This window comes from Mytilus galloprovincialis, chromosome 4 (assembly GCF_965363235.1).
Source record: "Mytilus galloprovincialis chromosome 4, xbMytGall1.hap1.1, whole genome shotgun sequence".
Lineage (NCBI taxonomy): Eukaryota > Metazoa > Mollusca > Bivalvia > Mytilida > Mytilidae > Mytilus > Mytilus galloprovincialis.
Window position 1 is genome coordinate 33180743 of NC_134841.1, and position 25396 is coordinate 33206138.

A 25396-nucleotide genomic window follows, 5' to 3' on the forward strand; every position below is an offset into this window, starting at 1 on the left:
CTGCACGCACTGTCTTGAATACCGAATAAGCTGGGAAATGTATATCCGATATGCAGGTGAAGTTGGTATATGCTACTAAAGTGGGGGGAAAAGCATAATTTAAATTTAAAATCGTCTCGTTTGTCATAGAATCTGGTAATAAGATGACCATGTATGTCAAATTCGAGGTATAAGAATAAAAATGAGGCGGAGGAAGCTGTGTCTGTTGTTTCTTTAATTTTGAGTTCTAGTGAATATATTGATGGAACCTAATCAGAAAAGTTTGGATTAATAATGAAAAAACATCATCAATATATAATGTATCTGAATGTGAATTTAAATAATCAGGCTTCTTTGATCTTTTTGCTTATACAAGTGTCTGAAGGAACTCCAATTCATATGAAAATAAAAAAGGTCGGCAAAGAGAGGCGTACAGTTCATATCCATAGCAAGTTTGTTGTTCTTTTGATACTAATTATTGCCCTCGGTTTCGCCTGTGGCAATTATAGTTTGTATCTTAAGGATAACAAACTTATCATTACACTCATAACCAGTAAATATATGGTAAATTTGTTAAAGACTATTGCTGTAGTCATATTTCTCAATATTGCCGACAGAAGTCAGGTTTATGTTAAATGTAGATCACGCCAATACACGTTGTATGACATGGTGTAAGTTAAAGCAGACGTCGTTTCATTAGTAGTACACAAGTCAGACATCAATTATCACGTTGCATCGTACAATACACGTTTGTTTTGATGAAAAATCTAATATATACATAATATCTTCAAAATAATCAATGATTGATACTTTACATATATGCGTAGTACATATATAACTAATACTGTAATATTGTGCACTTCATTTAATATATTCCACATTCTCTTTCCTGAATTTCTTACAATTTCCTTTGGACAATTTAAAAATATATGTACATAGATATAGGAAGGTTTGGCATGAGTGCCAATGAGACAACTCTCCATCCAAGTAAAAAAAGTAAACCATTATAGGTCAAGGTACGGCCTACAACTCGGAGCCTTGGCTCACACCAAACAGTAAGCTATAAAGGCCCCCCAAAAATTACTAGTGTAAAACCGTTCAAACGGGAAAACCAGCGGTCTAATCTATATAAAAACGAGAAACGAGAAACACGTATGAACTGCATACAGTCTTTGGCTTTTTTTTTAGAAACAATTTTGACTTGTGCAAACACATGATATATCAGTTTGATGATGAACGTTTTTTTTTTCCTACAGGCCCAAAGATTTTTAAAGCAGAGGAAAAAAGGTACAGTTATTTGAAAATGACCACTTTTACGGTCAAATATACTGTCGGATCATTTGCTTACATTACGCATACGTAAATTGTTACCAGGGTTATAACTTAATACGCAAGACGCGCGTTTCGTCTACATAAGACTCATCAGTGACGCTCAGATTAAAATAGTTATAAAGCCAAACAAGTACAAAGTTGAAGAGCATTGAGGACACGAAATTCCATAAAGTTGTTTCAAATACGGCTAAGTTAATCTTTTCCTGGGATAAGAAAATCCTTATTTTTTCGAAACATTCAAAGTTTTGTAACAGGAAATTTATAAAAATGACCATATAGTTGATATTCATGTCAACATCGAAGTGTTGACTACCGGGCTGGTGATACCCTCGGAGACGAAACATCCACCAGCAGTGGCATTGACCCAATGGTGTAAATTGTTATCAAAGGTACCAGGATTATAATTTAAAAGGCAAGACGCGCGTTTCGTCTACATAAGACTCATCAGTGACGCTCAGATCAAAATAGTTATAAAGCAAAACAAGTACAAAGTTGAAGAGAATTGAGGACCAAAAATTCCAAAAAGTTGTGCCGCGTGTAAAATGCTGCAAAGAACCGTTTTACCAGAAAACGATACTAGAATGCCATCTTCACAAGTTCCACTTTGAAAGCACAAATTGGCTACTGATAGCTTATAGCTGTAACGATTCGTTACATTCGACTGTACTGGTATAATGTCAAAAGCTAAATTGTAAATCATACAATGTAAACTAACAAAAATTCTTTGAAACTATCATCATTAAGATGCTCGATTTTATTTTGTTGACAATATATATGTTACATTCTGAGGTTATGAGCAACACGACGAGTGACGAAACAATCTGCATTCATATGAGAACTAGTGGTGCCCTACATGCAGACATGTTCTGTTATTCATATGAGAACTAGTGGTGCCCCTACATGCAGACATGTTCTGTTATTAATATGAGAACTAGTGGTGCCCCTACATGCAGACATGTTCTGTTATTCATATGAGAACTAGTGGTGCCCCTACATGGAGACATGTTCTGTTAATTCATATGAGACAGGCTTCATTCAAAGTTTTTCAAGGTGAACGAAAGAAGTTGGCACTGTCCTTAAACATTCACATTTAAGTACAAAGATGATTTTCCACAAAACAATTAAAAATTTGGAGACTTTATATAATGAACGCAACTATCCCATCGCTCTAGATATAAAGGATACCGCAGAAACAAAAAACGTTATGACAAATTGTATGACTCTTTGTGAGGTTTCAATTTCTATGGAAACTTTTGAACCAAAATTACCATAAATGCTAAAATTGTATTTATTCCGTCGAAAGTTTTACAGGTTGGATCATGAGCTGGATGACCGTTAATATTCTGTGACAGAGATGACCACGGATATGTTTCATTTGTCGTAATTGAAATGTCGTCCCCTTTTCTTCGATTGTAACATCGTTGGGTTTTTACTTGGTTTCGCATGTTGACAGGATTTGCATACCCTTCAACAGCATCTTACTTTAACCGGTTTGACGTGTGGGTTCGTGTTCTCGGTCTTTAGTTTGTATTCAATGTATTTAAGCTTAGTTCAACATTTCGTTGTTTTCTATTCTGCTTCATTGCGTTGCCAGTTTTCTTTCAATGAGTTTTGAATGTCCCCTTGTCATCTTCGTCTGCTTTTTTTTACCAATCGTAACTACTCGGCAATTCTCGCTACGCAGTACAATAACTTATTTTGTCATGCAATCAGAAAGGGCGAGTACGTAGTTCTGATTGCTCTTTGACGACCTTCCATCGGTTGTTCAAAATAGAGGATATCTGTACAGACTTTGTAAATAAACAAACACGTATTTGTCACTGAAATCAAACTATAGGGTACTTTGTAATCTGTCTAAGCCGATTGTGATATTAACACAAAATTCTTGACACATGATGTGGTGATATTTAGGTAAATTTAAAGTCATTGACAATATCTAAAAAGAGCAGTTCGCATGTGAACATGGCTGTACATGTCCTCAATAGTAGACGATTAGTACTAAAATACATATGTCAATAACCGGCAACATACAAATGTTCAAATTATCGTGTAATAGACGCAGTTAGGTATGTACCAATAGTTAGACATACGGGTCAGTCTCCCTAATTCCAAAATGATGTGATAAATGTTTACAACGAATTGTAAAGATAAACATCGATTAGCTGGAACTAGTAAGCTTGTAATGGCGTATTCTGTGAAGGAGATCAAACTCACTGACATAAGTTTTGACGTTGATTATCGTAATAGATCAACAGGTGTCATTTTATTGGTCATGATTTGAAATAATACGTGTTAATGAAAATTAAGACTTTTCAGTTAGGTAGGTTAATGCTGTCGAGGTTAGAATCTCGTGTTAGATAAATACCCTTTATACCTTGCTGATCGGTGTGAGCCAATGCTCCGTGTTGAAGACCGTACATTGACCTATAATGGTTTAGTCTTTTACAAATTGTGTCTCGGATGCATAGTTGTCTCAATTTATATCTATAATTGCATATTAAGTAAAATATGAACCAGTTATTATTATGACAATCAGTCATCGGTGTCCATATTTGTAATACACATGCGATATACATTTGAAACACCCGCACTTTCTCGTAAAAGACATTTTGCATTCCATCTTATCATGCTTATGCAGCATTTTAATAACTCCGAGCATTTTAATGCAACATTTTCCGAATGTTAAAACTTAAGATGGGTCTACGAAGACAACAAAACAAGCATCAGTTGCTTCTTATCCCATGTATACATATTTTAGTTTATTTATTGAAACATATTAAGCTATTATAAAACATTTCTAGTTTTTATTTAATGTGAAATTAATTTCTTAAATAGTAAACAACAAATATAAATGTCTTATCTTGAGAACAATATGAATAGATCATGATAGGATAGTATTCAAACATATAAATGATGTCAACATTTGGTTCAGAGTTCTTACAAGGAAATTGGTACTGAATTATAAAGATTGAATTAAATTCACAGTATGCTTTGGCAACGAGGTAACATAATTTGAATATATATGATATATATATCACATGTAAATAGAATTAAATATTTGGACTCTTTCTGGTAGCGATATATTGCTTAATAATTCAAGTCGTGTATCAAATTTAAATTTAGTGGAAGGGTAAAATTTAATATTGAATCGAACTGTCAGTAAATATATAGGTAGTTTTGTTTACACTCTGTCAGATATCAAAGAAAAACTTATGTTTACTGATGATGCAGAAATTGATTCGAACTAAGGGACTGTAAAGTGTAAATTTGATGTGACGTATTGACAAGTTTTACTTTTATGTTTTTCTAAAGGAGGGAGGAGTTTTGTTTACAATCGAACAGCTGAGGGAAAACGAAGTTGTTAAACGTTTAATCTTTTGAGAAAAGGGTGATAAAATATTGATATTGTCAATTAAAATGCAGCTGCTTCATTTTGGGTATGACGTAAGTTTCATATTAAAGGTTTTGGTGCACATTGAAATCGGATATCATATTATTTTATCAAGATGCACCTTTTTCTCTTGTGACATACAAGGTTAAAATATATTTGTTCATCTGGAAGTTGTTTGTCTTTCTTTAATAAAAGCTTACGAGTATCGATCAATATTTTGTTAAATCACGTTTTAGTCATGCATATATGTGATAAATTAGAACGTTGCATGTGATTGTTACCATTATATACTGCTCTCATTAGCATCTGTTCATCATAAGTTTAAGGTTTAAGTTTTCATCAAGTATATGTTCAACACCAAATTATTTTTGAGATGCGAAACAAATACGATACTCAAGGGTCTGGATGGGGGTCATTCATTTCTGAATTCATTTATTTATTCTTTTATTATTTCCTATTCATTACATGTTTTGTCCAGTATTCTCTATTGTTCTTTTTTGCAATACTTTCCTGTATTCTTTATTTGTTTAACCGATTATACTCAATTCCATAAATCCGACCTCTCATATGCTTACCATATTCCAAAAAATTTAAGAATGCAGAATCTCCAAGAAGAAAATTACATTGGTATAGAAGCAATCAAACCGACGTGGTTGTATTGATATGCTTTGACATTCGTCAGGGTCGTCAGGGGAGTCCCATCTTTACTCTCGCCACAACTAAGAGAAATCTTTTTCACTACCATATACTTGTCTATTGCATGGGAAGTCTAATTTACTCCACCCCTAGTGTAGGTACTTTAACAACCTCTAAATTCATATTCATATATTATTGCTGATAGTATACATGTTGGTTATCATTTTGAAATCCGACATATGCAACCTTGATTGAAACGACACTAATGTTGAGTATCCAATATACTGAAGGGAGACCCAGTTCTTCCTTATTGGTTGAATTCAAGGTAAGATATAAAACAGACATATTTTTTCAAGATTTCCTTTTTAGTAAAATTGTTCGGAGTAAGATATTTTAGATCTGTTTTTAAACAAAAACCTTATCAAAGACACATGTACGAGCCATGCAATTACTACATGTGCTGCGCGTTTTGTCTACAAGAGACTCATCAGTTTAGGTCATACAAAACAAAGCCCAAATAAAGTACGAAGTTAAAGAGCATTGAGTGCCCAACATTTTGAAAGGTTCCTCTTATGTTTTATGGTTCTTTAGCTATAGAACCTTTTAGAAGATAATTGTTTTAACTTTAACAATGTGAAGTGAACTACAAATGTACGCCTGTAATTCAGTGGTTGTCATTTGTTTATGTGTTACATATTTGTTAGGCCGTTAGTTTCTTGTTTAAATTGGTTTACATTGTCATTTCGGGGGCCTTTTATAGCTGACTATGCGGTATGGGCTTTGCTCATTGTTGAAGGCTGTACGGTGACATATAGTTGTTAATTTCTGTGTTATTTTGGTTTCTTGTGGAGAGTTGTCTCATTTGCAATCATACCACATCCTCTTTTTTTATACATGTAGTTATAACATTGCCAAGTGAATTACATGAGATATGATTGAATTTAAAGGATTTAAAGTAGGGAATTATTTCAGATAAGAAAATGTGTATTGAATATACATGTACATGTACAGAAGGAAGAGAGCAAAAGTTCTCAATATTAGATTATATTTTGTTGGTTTATAAACATCAAATATTACTTTTCCCTCTTATACATGTATTATCTATTTAGAATTTTCAAATCTTTAAATGCCATATTTCTAAAATTTAAGAACGGTATAAACCTTCAAAATCACATTCCTCATTTGATGCAGCTACAATGTACTTATAATCTATAAAAGAATTGTGTTAAAATATTTTATCCTATTTCAGAAAAAAAAAATTGTTCTGTACTTTGATGGTACTAAAAATTCTCTTTGCTGTGGTATGCAATTCAAATAAGACAAATCCACTTTGAACAATAAAAATGTATAATGCATCCTTTGAGGATTAAACTTCATGATTCATACTATCATTGACATTTAGAAAGTATAATACACAGCAGCTATTACAAAGGATATACTTATATTATTTATGTCATGGAAACACTTAAAAAATAGGTTTAGATGACTACAGGTCAATGTAGCCATAAAGACAGATGTGATGAAAGAAACAGGAGGTTCATAGCTGAGTGAAAACGATTGCACTATTTATAACATAGAATTCATGGAAAAGTACTAAAAGAGGGGGTTGCAAATTCTTCCCCAACATGTGAATATACGTAATGCCAACATATATTACCACGATACAGATAAATCTGGAAGTTGTAAGTGGGTTGCGAAGCGATAGTTCTGGCAAAATCAGTGGGCAAAATTTGAACGTGTCCTGTGATAAGGGTTGACTGGGATGATAGGCGTGAACTTTGGGGGGAATATAAGGGAAGGACGTAGCCTTGCAAAAGTGTTCTCAAAGTGCAGAAAACGTGTCAGTCCGACTTTACACAAAGCATCGGATTTAATAACCCTCCATACTAGTTGTGGCTGCAAATTCATCTCGTATGAAAGAACTTTGAGATTTACCTAAATCTTTCTCGTCTCAAAATGGCACAATTCTACCCTCATATTTTAACATACATGTTAAAAGAACCGAGTGCGAGATTATCTCGCTGTATTGAAGACCCATTGATGGCATTCTGCTGTTTTCTGCTCTGTGGTCGGGTTGTTGTTTCTTTGACACATTCCCTATTTCCATTCGCAATTTTATATCTTACTGAATATATGAATGTCGAGAACCTTTATGAAATGTTATATATAGATTGATATAAGAAGATGTGATATGAGTGCCAATAAGACAACACTCCATCTAAGTCACAATGTGTAAAAGTAAACCATTATAGGTCAAAGTTGGCTTACATCGAACAGCATGCTATATAGGACCCTAAAAATGGCTAGTGTAAAACCATTCAAACAAGAAAATCAACGGTCTAATCTACATAACAAGAGTACACACACTGAAATGTCTCGCCTTCTTTACTAATCATTGATATTATGTTGATAGTCCTAAATATAAAGCTTTATTACAACTGTCACAAAACCTTAACATTAACCAAGAAAACTAAACATTGACCAATGAACCATGCAAATGAGGTCAAGGTCGGCTGAACCATGCCAGACAGACATGTACAGCTAACAATTCTTCCATACAACACATATAGTTGACCTATTGCTTATAGTTAAAGATAAACAGACCGAAAAACAAAAAAAATAACACTGAGCAGTGAACCTTGAAAATGAGTTCAAGGTCAAATAAAACCTGCTTGACTACATATTATAGATCATATAATATTTCTATACACCAAATATTGTTGACCTATTCCATATAGTATTAGAAAGAGAAAAAAAAAAACTCAAAAACTTAACTTTGACCACTGAACCATGAAAATGAGGTCAAGGTCATATGACACCTGCAAGCTAGACATGTACACCTTACATTTATTCCATACACCAAATATAGTAGACCTATTGCATACAGTAAAAGAAAAACAGACAAAAACACAAAAACTTAACTATTACCACTGAACTATGAAAATGAGGTCAAGGTCAGATTACACTATCAGTTGGACATGATTATAGTATCTGAGATAATGACTTGACCACCAAAACTTAATCTTGTTCACTGATCCATGAAATGAGGTTGAGGTCAAGTGAAAACTGTCTAACAGGCATGAGGACCTTGCAAGGTACCCACATACCAAATATAGTTATTCTATTACTTCTAGTAAGAGAGAATTTAACATTACAAAAAATCTTAACCTTTTTTTCAAGAAGTCACTGAACCATGAAAATGAGGTCAAGGACATTGGACATGTGACTGACGGAAACTTCGTAACATGAGGCATCTATACACAAAGTATGAAACATCCAGGTCTTCTACCTTCTAAAATATAAAGTTTTTAAGAAGTTAGCTAACGCAGTCGCCGCCGGATCACAATCCCCAAGTCGAGCTTTTGCAGGCTCGACAAAAACGAGAAACGGGACACAGTGACACTTATGAACCAACAACAACAAACGATAACCACTGAACACCAGGTTCCTGACTTAGGACAGGTGTAAACAAATGCAGATGGTTTACACGTTCAAATAGGCGTAATTAATACATGATACCGAATTAAAATAGATATTTGTGTTTTTGGTTTCCCTATCATCCCTCTGTATGCCTCTTGATACATCGTGAAATTCGACGCTTATCATTCTGTCCGTTTAGCGTTCGTCTGATTCCCTGAAGATTTTTCTCCTGTTTTGTATATTAGAATTGGATAAACGAGTTGATAAGATAACCTACTGGGAAAACGGTACTATTACATTTTCCCAGTATTAGGTTGGCTTTTTGTGTACCCAAGACAGGTGAAGGAAGTCAACTTTACTTCGGAGCGCCGTGAATGGATGTAAGGGTACAATATATTTGTTTATTTATCTATGAATAACGGTAGTGTTTATATTTACAATATAAATTTTAAAACCTATTGAAATATTTTCTAGAGAATTATTCGAAAAGCCTTTCAAAATTTTATAAATTTGCTGTAAAATGACGGTGGGCATAGATAACATAAACAAGCTCCGTTGGAAATTGGTGATGATACTATTTGGCTTCAATTTTTAAAATAGAGTAATAAAGTACTAACACCACACATAAATGTTTTATCCAGGTTTTTATTATAAAAAGTGGTAAAATTAGAAAATGTTAGTATTGTCGCCTATGGCAGAATAAATAGTACCGTTTTCCCTACTGCTTCATACTTATATTTCTGTGTGAAGAAAGGAATATTCATACTGGGCCATTTGATCATATTAAGTTTATGAATTGATAAAACTGAGAAATGGGAATGAGGAATGTGTGAACGAGTCAACACCAGACCAAAGAGTAGAAAATAGCAGAAGGTTACCAATGGATCTTTAACGCAGCGAGAAAATCCCGCACCCGGATAAATACGGCAAATTTTGACTGTGTCGACTGACAAGCCAGCTGGAACTTTAATTTAATACCTGAGAGACAACAACATTTAGAAACAAGTTGAGATGGTGAATTTCTATGTTTGGCCGCGAAAAGCATTTCTGGACATAAATATGAAAAATATAAAATATCATCTTATTTCTATGCAATCTATATAAAAATTTCCCGGTTTGTACAGCATTCGATTATTGTTATACACATACTCCATAGAACTACATTCATCGTGTATACCGAAACATATAATTCTAATAAAGCTATGAAAAGTTAAATTTTTTATGACTTTATACAAATTTCTTGAATATTCACAAAAATATAATCGGATACATTTTAATCGGTTTCAAAATCATTACAAAACTTTGAACTATTCGAAATATTAATAAAAGATGTTCCTGAATGTGGCCCTCAATAAATACTCTTCAAACTTTTTTTTTTATCTTTTAACTGTTCAGATTCGCGTGCACCTGCTGAGTCTTTTGAAGACGAAAAGTCCATCATATGAAAATTATAAACCTTGTAAACCCCTCCCCCCAAATTAAATGAAATAAAAACGTTTCATTTTGAAAACACTTAATTGTTTGTACATGTACAATTACATTAAGACAATTATAACAATAAAACAAGACATTTCCATTATTACTAATATGACTAGTTGAACAACGCTGTCTATGAGGGTCTGGGTGGGGTTCTTCATTTCTGTATTATTTATTTTTTAAACCATTTTTCTCTTTTTCTCTATTCTTTATTAATTTTGTCCTTTTATTCTCCGTTCTTCACTTTTTAACACCCGCTATTCTCTATTCTACAATTCTTATATTTGGGGTCATTTTTTATCTATTTTCTAATTGTTGACCCATTAACTGTAGTATTAGTCAATCATTCTTTATTCTGTAAACCCATCATGACCCTCATATGTACATAAGAATTTTGGAAAATGTTGAAAGACATCACAAACGAAAATATCACATAAGTTTGTTTTAAAGCATGAAAATCATTCTGAGGGCATACATAGTGTTTATACCCGGATTGCAGAACCTGCTAAATTGTCAATTGCAGCAATCAACCAAGTATCTCTATAGTAGTACTATACTTTATTTCACTTCCATGGTCTATCATCATGGCTCAAATTTTATAACTGGAAGGATATTATGCCATTTGGCAACTTCGTGCGAACATGGCCGAATCATTTCCAACCAATGATCGACGCCAGATTTTGGCCCATGTTTTGCTATCACCACACGGCCTATCACACCATCTCTTGTATGTCGACGACCTCTCATTATCACAAGCTCTAGCGCATGCTCACCAACTGTTGAATTATGAATGTCAAAAAGGAATGGTTGGTTCCACACCGGACTGTATCCACTCACAGTTTTTGTTTCTTTGGTCATAATAAGTTCACCGTGTAGATAAATATTTAGTATAATGTAATGGACTGAAAATATAAAAGAGAAAAACTTGTAAAAACGAAGAACATGTATTAAGCATAGCAATTCAGTATGCTTTAATAAATCAACTGTGCAAAAGGGTGCATCTTAACTTTCAAATTCGGTTTGTTTTCATAAATTATTGGTGCAAGTCTTCCTCCTGCATCTTTATCATTAAATTCAGTTTGATTAAATAATTTAAAGGTACAAAGCAGCAAAAGGACCATCTAAAAATCTTCCTTCTACATCTTAAGGTGGTACCCAACACTTTCTCTAAAATTAATTTGGCTCGTTTAATTTTCATTAAATTTTGTCAAATTATTTACTTTGACCCTTTAACAAAAATGTAAAAATTTAAAAAATTTTTGAACCAACCGTTTTATCAGAAAAATCACACTGGTTATATATCAGTTTGACAACCACCAATTTTGATCATTGAGAAGCTTAATATTCCTTTTACAACACAACGTAATTAAAACGTTTAGCTGACTTTACCGAGTTATCTCCCAGTAGTGTTAGGTACCATCTTAACCATTGCATTTTAAAGTACAAAATAACCAAGTCTTACAAAAAGTTTCTTTATTTGGAACTTAGAAAACAGAGATAACATTGATTACTTTGTCCCTTTACTTGACAGTCTCCTACAACGCCAATGTAATTTCACTTAATCACAAATCAACTAATTAACCATTTTGTTATACGAAAAGACACATTCGTATTACGCAACTAAAGGAACTCGGACAAAGATTTGATTTCGAAATTGAAAGCTTACAAAAAGAAGGATTTTCACTAGAAGTAAAAATTATGTAATCAATAACAATTATTGCTATTTCCAGAATGCAATATATCAGGAAAAATCAATATATCATATATAATGGTGTATTGGGCTTCAGAAATAGAACATGAGGCTATTTATGTATGACAACTATACTATCTGGGTTCCTGTAATTAATCATACTTTTTTTTATTAGTCTTGAAGCTATGAATCATAGTATGTGGGATGATAACGCTTTCAAGCTTTGAATTCCGTAATTGAATACTATTCCCCAACGTCAGTGGTCATTCTTTTGGTGAATGTAGGTTTGTAGTTGTATGCATTAGGTTTTTTTTTTGCATTTGGTTGTAATTGCGAAAGCGTGGTCGAAATGTTTGTGTGCAAATAAAACTAGTTTAAGTCGACCACAGTTGTTGTCTCAGTGGCAGATCCAAGGTGTGGGGGTAGGGGATGGAACCCCCTTTTATTGACGATTAATGCATTTGAATGGGAACATAATAGTTTATCCGGCTGGGGTCTGGGATCCCCTTTTGAAAATGGCTGGATGCGCCCCCTGTGCCTGTACCATATCAGTCTATCTAGATCATGTGTAGCTTGTTTTTTTTTTTGTTTTTTGTTTTAATGTGGGAATGACAATATCAGTTCAGAATAGTCGGTGTTGTTTGTAGATATAGTCAGTTGTGTACTGTACATGGTATATTTGGTATAGTCAGTTGTGTACTGTACATGGTATATTTGTAGATATAGTCAGTTGTGTACTGTACATGGTATATTTGGTATAGTCAGTTGTGTACTGTACATGGTATATTTGTAGATATAGTCAGTTGTGTACTGTACATGGTATATTTGTAGATATAGTCAGTTGTGTACTGTACATGGTATATTTGGTAATTCCTTTTATCCTTTTTAATATATAATGCAACGGTTAAACTGATGAAATATACTGCCAAAATGTATGGTGGCCGAACGCGGCCATTTCGCCTTTTCGCGTTTTCGCGTTTTCTCCTTTCACTTTGCAAACGCGAAATCGCGAAATCGCGAAATCGCAAAATCGAGAAATCGGGAAATCGGGAAATCGAGAAATCGAGAAAGCGAAATCGAGATATTGAAAAATCAGGAAATCGGGAAATCGGGAAAGCGAGAAAGCGAAAACGCGAAATTCAGAAATCAAGAAAGCAAAAACGCGAAAACGCGAGAGCGAAAACGGGAAATGAAATAGATTTCTCGATTTCGTGTTTTCGCTTTCCCGATTTCTCGATTTCTTGATTTCGCGTTTTTGCTTTCTTGATTTCTCGATTTTTCGATTTCCCGATTTTTCGATTTCCCGATTTCTCGATTGCCCGATTTCTCGATTTCGCGTGAAAGTTAAAGGAGAAAACGCGAAAACGCGAAAAGGCGAAATGGCCGCATCCGGCCACCATAGAAATATACACAAGAACTTAGTATTACTTCTTATAAATAAAAAAAAACACAGTATTTTTCTATTGAAATCTGATATTTCAATTTCACACGGGAAACTCATTTTGGATCTTTTTAATGCTCACTATGCAATGGTTTAGCTCATGATTGAATGTTGTGCCTCCTTAGGTCTCTGTTTGAAACTTGTCTCATTGCCAATCATACCACATCTTCTTATTTTTTAAGTTCTTTAAGCGGTTTAAGAAGCTATTTTCTGGTTAATATTTTGATTTTGAATATGCTATGAAATAAGTCTAAACAATAATTTACAAAAAGCCTTGCTTGATAATAATTGTGGCAAATAAGTTTCAAATATCATTATTACATTTCTATTCAGGTTCCTTTAATGACAGATTATCAAAAGGCTATATCAGACACATGTTCATAGAGGTTATCAGACAAAGGACAATTCAAACTTTAGTTTTGTTATATAGGTTTTATTTCCATAAAATCAATGAATTAAGGAAGTTCGCTACTCAGTTTCAAAATAACCAGCTTTTGATAACATTAGTATATATTGATAGGGGTTTAATAAAGTAACCAAAAGAGTGAAAATAATATGAAACCGTGTGATTGTTTTCTAGCTAAAACAAGCCATTTAAATTTTGGCGGGAAAATGTTCCACTCTTGATTTTTCTTAGCTTTATCATTGACATGTTTGAGTTCTCAAAAACAATTAAAAAATAACAAAGATTTTATAAGACTTTTACAGATGGCTTATAATTATACATGTAAAATATTAATAAAAAGAAAAATGGAGGTTAGTTAGCAAAATATTTTAGGGCAGTCAAACGGATAAAATCAGAGGATTCCGAAAAACTGACAGGAATTCCATAACATGACAAGCGAACATCCTTAAACTGTCAATGTGATTTCAATGAATTGTCTCAATGTTTACCTGGTTGTCCAAGAAGTCTATCTGATTTCGGTAAATGTTCTGCTCGTCTTATAAATACTTTCATTCTTTTGGCCATACTGTTATACTGTAGCAAAACAAATATTTCACCCAGATTGCTGTTTAAATGTTTGTCTGCAGTAGAATGCTACAAGAAAAAAATATTCTGATATTGAAATCTACAAATTAAACTTGAAATACTAAAACCTGAAAAATATTCAAACCAATTGAATTACAATATTATATAATAGCTCTTATAGCCTTTTTAATAGCTTATTACAGATGATAAATCTTTAAGATTCAAGAACTATTGGAAAGAAATGTGCAAAATCAGATTCCATGATAAATTGTGGGTTTATATGAGTCGATATATAAGATAAGACAATGACTTCAAATTATTCATTTTGGTTTGTTAAGTTGCCTTTAAAAATTGTGAATATTCTAACATCTATGATCTACATAGATGTGTTATTACTTATAAGCAAACGGTTCTGGTTTTGGCAATTAAGCCAGAAAAAGACAAGATAGTATATATAGTGGTCACTACGTTTGGTAGATTTGAGATGATGGCACGATTCCTGTTTATCAAAACAAATTGATCTTTACGGAATTATTATATAAAAGATAAAAAAAAAAAAAAACCTTATTTTTACTTTTATGTAATTTAGATGTAGTCCTCTATTAACTTCGGTTCCGAATCGACACCACTCATATACGAGAAGGCTACATCTAATACATAGTAATTTTAACATCTATATGACTAATACATTTTCTTGATTTAATTGATTCGCAAGTTTAAATATTATTGCTAATTATTTATGTTTATACATATTTGAGGATGGGGTGTGTTTTGTTTTTATTATATTTTCCTCCTAATTTGCCTCGGTCTATTCGTTTCATGGATGTATATGAGATTTGTCTTTTTTATGAAAAATAAATAGACCCATTTCTTTTAACAAATAATATAGTACATATGTATTAAACTGTTATAATATATATATAAATTTCCAACCGATCAGTTTTCCTATTAATTTTCTTTATGGAGGAAGAAAGAATAAGTAAATTTTAATGTCTTAATACTTTAATTTAAAAGGGAAAGTTGTTTCCGTCATCAATTGATTTGAGAAAGTGCCAAATTTTTTAATCAATTCAAGATAAGTGTATCTTTATATTGATATTGAAATCACCACCTGTCTATTAAGCGATAAAATATTAAGATTGCATGTTTATAATAAGTAATTTTTAAACAGCGTATTTTTTTTTCTTTCTGAATTTAACATATTTAACTAAGTTAAAATAAAAATGAAACTTGATGGAATGCAGAGAGCACAATCTTTAAAATGTTCTACAAGGGGACGACGTGACTATGCACAGAAACTTATTAAAATGCCTTTTTTTTGTGCAAAATATTATTAGATATAAGAATATGTGGTATGAGTGCCAATGAGACAACTTCACGCCACCCAAGTCAAAATTTATAAAAGTAAACCATTAAATAGATCAAAGTACGGTCTTCAACACGGAGCCTTGGCTCACACCGAACAGCAAGCTATAAAGGGCCCTCAAAACTACTAGCGTAAAACCATTAAAACGGGAAAACCAACAGTCTAATCTATATAAAAAACAAGAAACACTTATGAACCACATCAACAAACGACAACATTCCTGAATTAGGCCAGTACTGTGCAAACAATTGAAACAAGTTTAAACGTTTTAATGGTACCAAACCTTCACCCTTATCTGAAACAATAGTGTAACATCACAACAGAGAAAGTCACACTATAAAATATTAATTGACATGGCTTAACTCAATCAAAAGACACACATAAAAATGCACATTAATTCTCAAGTTTTTGTCTTTTTTTATTAGCTGATTCGGATTATCAAACTTAACCAAACGATATTGTTCTTGTGAAACTTAAAACAAAATAGTATTTAATTTAATAAGTTCAAAAAAGATTTTTCTTTGAACGTCTCATGTGGTACTCTTAGAAGGTTTTGAGTCGTATCTATCAAACAGAAAATTGAAAGAAAAAGGAAATCAATTTGACATTTTAAAAATTCGTTAGTTTCTTTCATGTTCAGCAACTCCTTCATAGGCAGTAATGAAATGTTGGAAAAGAAACAAATATTTATTAAATTTTAATTCGGATGGAATTCTCTTTAATTAAAATGTTAAAAGCAAACGTGGAGCTCTATAATTAATGTTAGATCAATAGATGAAATAAACATTTATTTTCTTTTAATTTCGTTCGCCGTATTTGCTAATTTCAATCTGATATGTATACAGAGTATATACAGAAATTAATTGGAATCTCAGCACGTTTTTGACTAGAAGCTAAAAACCAAGCCAAGTGGCAAATATTTCACGCATATTGTGGACATGCAAAAGTTACAAAACTTTCTCGATTACCACTAGAAAAAAAAACAGAGTTAAATGTCAGCTTAGCCTTTTGTGGTTCTCATGCGCAGAATTTTATATCGAATTCCATAAAAACAGTATTTTACAAATATCAAGTCATGCATAATAGACAAAGGAGGTCTAATTAAGAGATAAATACTGTAAATTACATGTAACGGGTTTTCAGCATATAACTTGATGATTGTATGAGAAGTTACTGTATACACGTCCATTAAGTTTGTAATAATTAAGATGATATTTTGAGGAGCATAATTTTTATGTTGAGTTATATCTACGCTTAAAAACAAAACTAAATACAAATGAAAAAAATATGAAATCTATAACAAAACTGAATTTAAGATTGCTTTTACTTCAACTTCGTACTTTATTTGGCCTTTTAACCTTTTTTTTCCATTCGAGCGTCACTGATGAGTCTTTTGAAGACGAAACGCGCGTCTGGCGCAAATACAAAATTTCAATTCTGGTATCTAGGATGAGTTTATTCACTCTAGATCCTAAGTTTTTATATTGTAATATTTTACAATAAAAACATAAGGGATGTTCTTGAATTACCTTTTTTAGCCTTTTCCTTTGAAGAACAACTTCCATTCGTGTTGGAGATGGCGATTTTATATTTATTTCAGTACACTGTATAAATGCTTCACCAATAAAGTTGGTCTTTGGTTTTGACTTTTTCTTAGAAAATAAAGACAGTCTAATTGTACAATGTTCTAAATCTTGTAACGATACGTTACTAAACTGTAAAATTTCGTCAAAATGTACAATTTCATCGACAGGCACGACTTTCGTGTTTATGCCTTCGTTTGATTTAGGGAATAAATGAGCAGTAATAAACACTTCAGAATTATGTGTTTTGGAAGGAAGATCCATGGCGTCTTGTAAATCTATATTTAACACAGAATTTGCTTGATGGTAGTCTAAACAAAGCGTAAGGACTGTGTCGTTATCTGGTCTATAAATAACACCGGAAGCTACCCCACTGGTCAAGTTGCCCATTGACTTTGCCCTTCTCATCATTCTCAATTTCTTGATAGCGGAAATTTTATTCATGTCAGATAAAGATTTGTCACTTTGAGGACTACCGCTTAAAGTAGTTTCAATTATATCTGAACCGGAAGGAGTACTTGATCTATCACCGGAGGGTGTACTCGATCTATCGGACAAATCCAATTCGGAATACTCTTCTTGTGGGTATTCTTCGCTATACATAAAAGTGTTATAATTTGTGTCGTCAACAGCATTTTTGTTATCTTCACTTTGTGACCGATAAAGTTGGCTGTTTAAACTAGCAATTCCAAACGGCGATGGCGCATCATTTGTGATAAAGAAATGTCCAAGACTAGATTTACGCCGCACTGAAGATTTGCGTCGTCTGAGGCAAATGATGCATGCAAATATCACACCGGAAATAACAACAGCACAACATACTGCGATGATGACCTGTACCACAGCTAAAACAAGAAAAACAAAATGCAATTAAGTATTAATTTTGTATATAATGATGGCCTTACAGTGTTTATTTTTTGTTTTTGTTTCGTGGAAATTATTCTTTACTTATTGATTTTGTTTTCTGATTGTTTAGTTTTAGCGTGGTATCATCCTTAAATAGCAACCAAATTAAAGATATAAAAAATACATATTGATTGATTGATTATATCATATTATATTATATTATATAACGTTCAGTGGCAAATATTTCATTCATTTTAAGGATTAGAACAAAGTCAAAATTAAAAACAATAGGTCGGTCCGATAATAAAGGTCAAATTGGTTCAAGGTCCGGAAATTGGCACTGCCACGGGTAAATAAGGGTATGTTGATAGAGACCGAACTTGAAACTTGTAACATGTCACCTACGGACCCCTCAAAGAGTTGTTGCAAGGGTTCTTTGCGAATAACGTGCAGAGAGTGCACCACTTTGTCTACACGATGCATCGGATTTAACGTCCCATTTCTGGCCCGACATTGCTGCGTACTAGATATATCCAACACAGCAACCCGGACGCCCTACTTTGGCAAGAGTTTTACGGCCAGTTGATTTGAATATATAAAAGATATAAATATGTTGAAGTACATTTCGTAGTTAAGAAAGAAAAAAAAAATAGTTTGACCATGTTCCAACACATCCCTAAAACTATTATAGACTCTTAGACTTATTAAAGTACATCACTGTACAGCAATCTATCATAAGAACTAGCAATTATTTCGAAAAAAGTCCAATTTCCAAGACGCATGATTTTTCCCGCCACATAGCTACCCTAAACTTTTCACATCTATAAACGAAAAATTAAGGAAATGTGGCATGAATGCCAAAAGACAACTATCAATCAAAAACCCAGAGTACATTGACTTGTAAAAATACAGGTCACCGCGCGGCGTTCAACTTAAAAAAATCAAAAGTTAGGATTCGAACTGCAATTCTTAAATTGTAACTATTGTAACTGGACAATTGCTTACGTGCAACCATCAAATTAAGATTCTTTGGTTATTTTGATTTAATTCCATCTTATATTAAATGTTTCTGAAATGTAATTTTGTCATTTTTAATCTTGTTTTTTGTTGTTGTAAATTTGTGATACATATACAATAATAATTCGAAATTTGTATTGTCAATTAGCATCTTGCTTTTATGGTATTTGAAACGTCTTTTATTTTAAAAAGCCACATGGCATCATTTTGCTCCAAACTAGTACACTACTTCGTGTACAAATGGGTAGACAACAAAGATGAAACCTAAATTATAAGGCTGCTGAAGAAGATTTGTCAGTTTTAATTTTTACTAATACGTATATTCAAATTTACTTATATATAATTTGTACCGTACACACATTTAACACAATTGTTATTGTGATTTTTCGACTAAAAACATCCGATAGTTCAAATTAAGCATGACCACGTCCTTTTATTCTGTTATGAAGGACGGCACATCGAAATACTGAATTTGTTAACACCATTTGTTTATGGATGACGGCACATCGAAATACTGAATTTGTTTACGCCATTTGTTAATGGATGACGGCACATCGAAATACAGAATTTGTTTACGCCATTTGTTTTTGAACTAGTATTGACGAAGACATTAAATAATGAAATAACATTTAAAGAATATGTTGTGATAAAATCTAATTGTACATGATTTAAATCGAATGGGAGGTTTCTGTTACTTAATCAATAGCGCTAAAAAAAAAACCACTCAGTTATATATAAAGTATATGCTTTTTAGTAGGTAAATCCAAATAATACATATCTACATGTAAGTATGTAGTGTTTGTTCTGCATTAAAAACAGAACAACACACACAAGACATGGATTTCCTTTACATGTTAAAGCAAACAAAAGTTACCCACTCATGATGCATTTCATAGACTAAGTGCAAGGAACAACTTGATATCATTTCAAACCGATCTCAAGAAATTCAATTATTTTAACTTTTTGATTCCAGTTTGCTTGGATTATTGAAAAGCTTCGTTTAAGGAATAACCATTTTACTTCACAGTTGGAAAAGGAAGGGCTTAATGTTTGCGCTAAAACATTTTCTGACTCAGGCAAACATCATAACCCACCCGTTTGAAGTAAAATGATTGCTCCCTTCCGTTCGTAAGCTTTATCAATGCTTCTGACCTGTGAATCTTCTTTTAACTTTTGACAACATGTTGATAGTTTTGTAATGAGATCAAGTAAATGGTAATATTAACTTTGTAATAAAGATTGCGTAGTAAAAGTCACCACTCTTATCATCTAGTTTTAATATATTAACGTATCGCTCTGGGACGTGCAAAATTAATGTATTTTAACTCGAGCACACTGACAGAATAATCAGACGATATTTTTCCAATAAATTGTAAAGTGCAAATCCGCCCGCAACAATTTTTTTTCTTCGATGGCCTGGAATCAGGTTTGAAATAATGATTTTCTCTTTGTATCAATACGGTTAACAAACGCCATAAAACGGGTTTATGTCTGAAAAATTAGTTTAATATGTCATTTATTCGTGCGTGGGTCTAAAATTATTGCAGAGGCTGTCTACAGCTATAAATTTCTAGCTCGGAAAACACTGATGAATTAAATGGTTTTGGGAATACCTACACATATACGGAGATAGGTAATATAAAAGTATAAATCATCAAAGACGAATAAGTATCTATGTATATATACTTACGATCATCAATTGGGTGTCTGTGAGCTCCTTCTTTTCCATCATGTCCCGTATTATCTCGTTTCTGATCTGAAAAAACAATAAAAACCATCAAACACATCCATATTCTCAAACATATAGGTCAGTATTCTTAATGGTCAGTTTGTGTTTGAAAAATTAGTGGCCCTATATTCTTTTTAATTTTGACCATACTGAAACGTATGTCAGTACTAAGAACCCAAATTACTTATGCATTGTGTTTTAATATTGATTGATTGGTTAGTTATTGATGTTGATTGCTTAAGCGTCCAGTGGAAAATAGTTCACGTTTATTTAAAAGTAAAAATCAAGTTTACAATCAGTCTAAAAGCAGGATCTGAAAAGTGGATCTTCAGAGAGGTTAAAAGCTGTTAATTTACACTGACAAAAAAAATAAGTGAATGTATGAGAAGTTAACTCGTAACAATTAAAGAAGTCTCTGCAAACTGACGATGTCTTAATTCGCGAGTTTAGATAAAATCCTTAAACAATTCCATAATATAGCTCCATACAAGACGTCGGTGGATATGTGAAACTCGCAACATTTTCATTTTGTTAACCCCTCCCTCATCTTTGTCCACAGTGTTACTTATCATGTAAGTACCCCTACTTTCCTATTAAGTCTCTTTGAAACTTTATTGGACAATGCACAGAATGCATTTTAAATTTAGAAACTTAGTCATGTTAGTTAAAGACGACAAGGGCTGACAAAATCATAAAAATATGTCTGCTTCCATATAACTCATTGAGAACATATTCTGCATTCAGTGCAAGAAGACTACACAATATCGTACTTCAGGGAGTAGTAAGTACAAAACATGTTCTAAAAATGTATATATATTGTATGTAAATATAGCTAATTAAAAGTTTAAACTATACCATGCATGTCTCTTTAATGGATTTTATACGATTGAAATGAATCTCACCTGGATTTGTTTTTTAATTACTGATTTTTACTTTCATAAAATGCTTCAACCTTTTTGCGTAATCCGTAATCCCCACAAACTTGCTGCAGTATAAAAGGAGGATTTCATTTGTTGTTGCATATCTGCTGCCACAAGCTATAAAGGCCAAAATTGTCTTAATTGAATCCAAGAAATAAAAAAGTCATACTCCATTGAAAACCCCAATGAGTACAATGTACTAGTGTTCCAACAAACAAATATACTGTATATCACAAGAACTAGCTTCAACGTACAAAAAGTATACAGAAAACACCGTTAAATCATACATTTCTAAATCATTACATGGTAACTTGTGTGATTTGGCGCACACATTTAAACTTTCATACATTTAATATACATGTCATGGAATTGGTTGCATTATTTAATCAAAATGAATGTTGCAAACATTTTTGCATTATAATTAAAAAAAAACAGATTCAGTATTTCATTATAGTCTCTGCATGCAATCATATATAAGAAGATTCAAAGGACAACACAATATAGTAATAATAAAACATTTGCAATGTATGCACCAGAACATAAGATATATTACCTTTCAGTAACATTGCGAAATCTGTCAAACTATTTCACACTTAAGAACTATTTTGTTTTCAAAAATAAGGAGCTGACAAATCAAAATGCCTTTAGGTTTTATTTTACCAAAAAATAGGAGGTGCAACGTGGCGTGTTCACTGTTAGACGTTGACACCAATGAGGTTATCAGTTTAAAATTCTTAAAATGTACGTCTTAATGTTTGCATCATTCAACTGGAATAGATGTATCAGTTCAATATCTATTTAATTTTATAATACACGTCATAGTTTCATACATTTGCTAGGTGCATATGTATTAAACTGAAATAAGATCGTGGATACCTATGTGGTATAAAACAAAGATTCAGAAGACTTATTAAGTTAGTAGTAATAAACATGCTTGTCCTAAATGGGATATAAATTGTCAGTGCAAAACAAACATAAATTTGTAATTCAGTAAACATATTTGAAAGAGAATTTGTCTAGAACAAGGCGAGGGACTTTTTTGTATCACAAACTTATAAAGTTGCTAGATTTATCACTCGGCAAGCCTCCGTTTTCAAAGGCATCATGACTCATTCTATTTCACAAACATCATGTTTTCAGCCTGAAAATTGCTTACAAAAAGTTGTAGCATGTTAATTTAATACTATTTTCACGTCGCAATATTTTTCGCGCCTGAAATATATACTAGTTTTCAATTAAGGTGGCTGGTCCCAACCTCAACCTGAACAAGAACATGCAGTCTGTGTTTATATACATTAAATCCATATCAGTACCCTTACCCTTCGAAATGAACACAAATAAACCTTACAGATTATTCCGTAGGGTGATGTATGGATTGCTTGCCTGGCAAACGATTTAACACACATAACTTCAATAAGAAAGTTTTAAAAAAAGCCTAGAACATGCATGAAATATTTGCCACTGAACTTTAGGCAACAAATTATTAATATCAATATCTTAATAAAACAATTCAAGTTAAATAACTTTAATACGTAAACTTCCAATATGTTGTGAAAGTTCACAATCAAAACAAGTGACTATTTAAATCATCATATCTTATAGTGCCTAACAAGATTTTGTGAGGTAGACGAAATTGACTTTAAAACGATCGTATTGACTTTTGATGTGAAGAAATAGGCAGATCGGACATATTTTGACTTTAGTTACTTACTTCTTAAGTTTGGGATTAATTGTAATCAACATATTCCAATGAGACTGAAAAATGCTTTTTTTTATTATGATAAATAATAATTTTACCTGCCGTAGTCGTGCGTAAAATATATTTCGGTATTTCTCTTACGAAAATGACTTGTTTAATGGAACAAAACGTATTATTTGTAAACTCTCTCTTTACTCTTCACAATAGGCTTTTAAAAAATAACCTTTCCAACTGTATATTCCGAAAATTTTGTGAAAATCGAATAAGGGGCAATTCTTACCTTTCATACCTTAACTTTCATTGATAAAACATAATATTGACTCGTCCAGTGTCCAGTTTGAAGGTCATTTTAGTTACCGGTCACATTCATGCACGTTCTAATTAATCAATAGTCATGTATGAAAAGCATAAACAAGTTTGAAGGTAAACTAATAACAACTTAATCCAATCAAATTGCCTACGATTCAATAACAATGACCAGTCCACATCATAAAAATGTATAGGGGTAAACTGGGTAGGGAGAAAATGTCAGATATATTAAGTTCATTATTTTGCAATAACGAGTAAAAATTTGTTAACCAATAGATTTGTTATAATTTCATAATCATGTCGTTATGTATTGGTATAGTTTTTGGATCTTTCATTAGCGTATTTAAGGCTGTAGAAAGTTTGGCCTTCAAAAGTCAACATAATCATTCACTTTATAAAGAAAATTCGCCTTTTTAAAACATTGAATGTTTCACAAATAATACGCGACAACAAAGCAAAATCATTTCTTAAAACACTGCAAAAAAATAATTCTGATTGATGCAGTGGTATTGTCATAAATTGCACTAGAGTGAACAGTGGTACATCAAACGTCGAATTCCCTCACACAATGTTATCACACACTATAGTTATTTGTATTATTAGTAAAATCGTGACAAATTTTAAAGGGACTTCAAAAGAAAAGAAATATATAAATTAAAATTGAAAAATAAATCAAAATCAAAATAAATTAAAAACTTACCTGTCACACTGTTTATAGAAGGAAATGTAATAGTCATGTTAAAAATATAATCCTTCGAAAAATAAACTATAAATCCTTCCAAAAAGTTTCCTTCATTTTCTGATCCGATACATGTCAAGTATTAGATGTGAAATCTATCATCTGCTCCGATATCAGCAATATATACAGTGGTCACATGATTACGCTCAATATAGTCAATTTCCATAACTGATACAAGTCGTAAAGCTATCATTACTATCCAATCCTATAAATAGAGCCCAGTGATAAATATTTGAAACTGTGAAGAGACTTAAGTTATCGAAATGTAATAATTCAATTGAATCAGATGGTTAAATCTAAAAGATGTGATAATTTCGGGGGTACTTGTACGTGGATCAAAAGTCAAAGGCCAGTGGTGTTTTGATCTGATGAGAAGATCTTGTTTATAATACAGGTAGAAATTAGACAACCATTGAACCGTGTCAATCTTGTTTATTCTTATTGAAATTTAATTAAGAAATATATTGTTCAATCATTACCTACACCATTTGACCGAACTTTCCCCTGGGTTATTTTTGTATTAAGTAAACATGGATACGTTAGGGACGACATCAAAAGTTCAATGAAGGATAAAAAACTTAATTCACATAGTTTTTTCACTGACCCCCCACCCCCCTCTTAACTTAATTTGGGAAAAATTGATTGACCCATATGGATATATGTAAAAATCAATGTCGGATAACCAAATCTTGCAGCTGTTCAACCCCCCCACCCCCAAACTATTTGAATTAAGTTTTTTATCTTACATTGATCTTTTGATGTCGTCCCTTACATAGAAAATATAATTGTATTTATGTTTTAGATATGACTTATTAGAAAGTCTGGATTTTTATTGCCGAATATTGCTATTAAA

At 32.4% G+C, this 25396-nt stretch overlaps 1 protein-coding gene across 1 annotated transcript; it reads right to left on the minus strand.

Annotated features, from left to right (window-relative positions):
* Nucleotides 1-9383: 9383 nt before the first annotated feature.
* LOC143071931 (synaptotagmin-11-like) lies at nt 9384-24913 on the minus strand. The gene is made up of 5 exons (XM_076246628.1): nt 24505-24913; nt 20838-20903; nt 17231-18129; nt 14260-14404; nt 9384-11136 (listed from the first exon to the last, which is right to left on the minus strand). Exons 1-5 carry the CDS (start codon nt 24539-24541, stop codon nt 10817-10819), a joined length of 1467 nt encoding a protein of 488 aa, XP_076102743.1. The 5' UTR covers nt 24542-24913; the 3' UTR covers nt 9384-10816.
* Between the last annotated feature and the right edge of the window lie 483 nt (nt 24914-25396).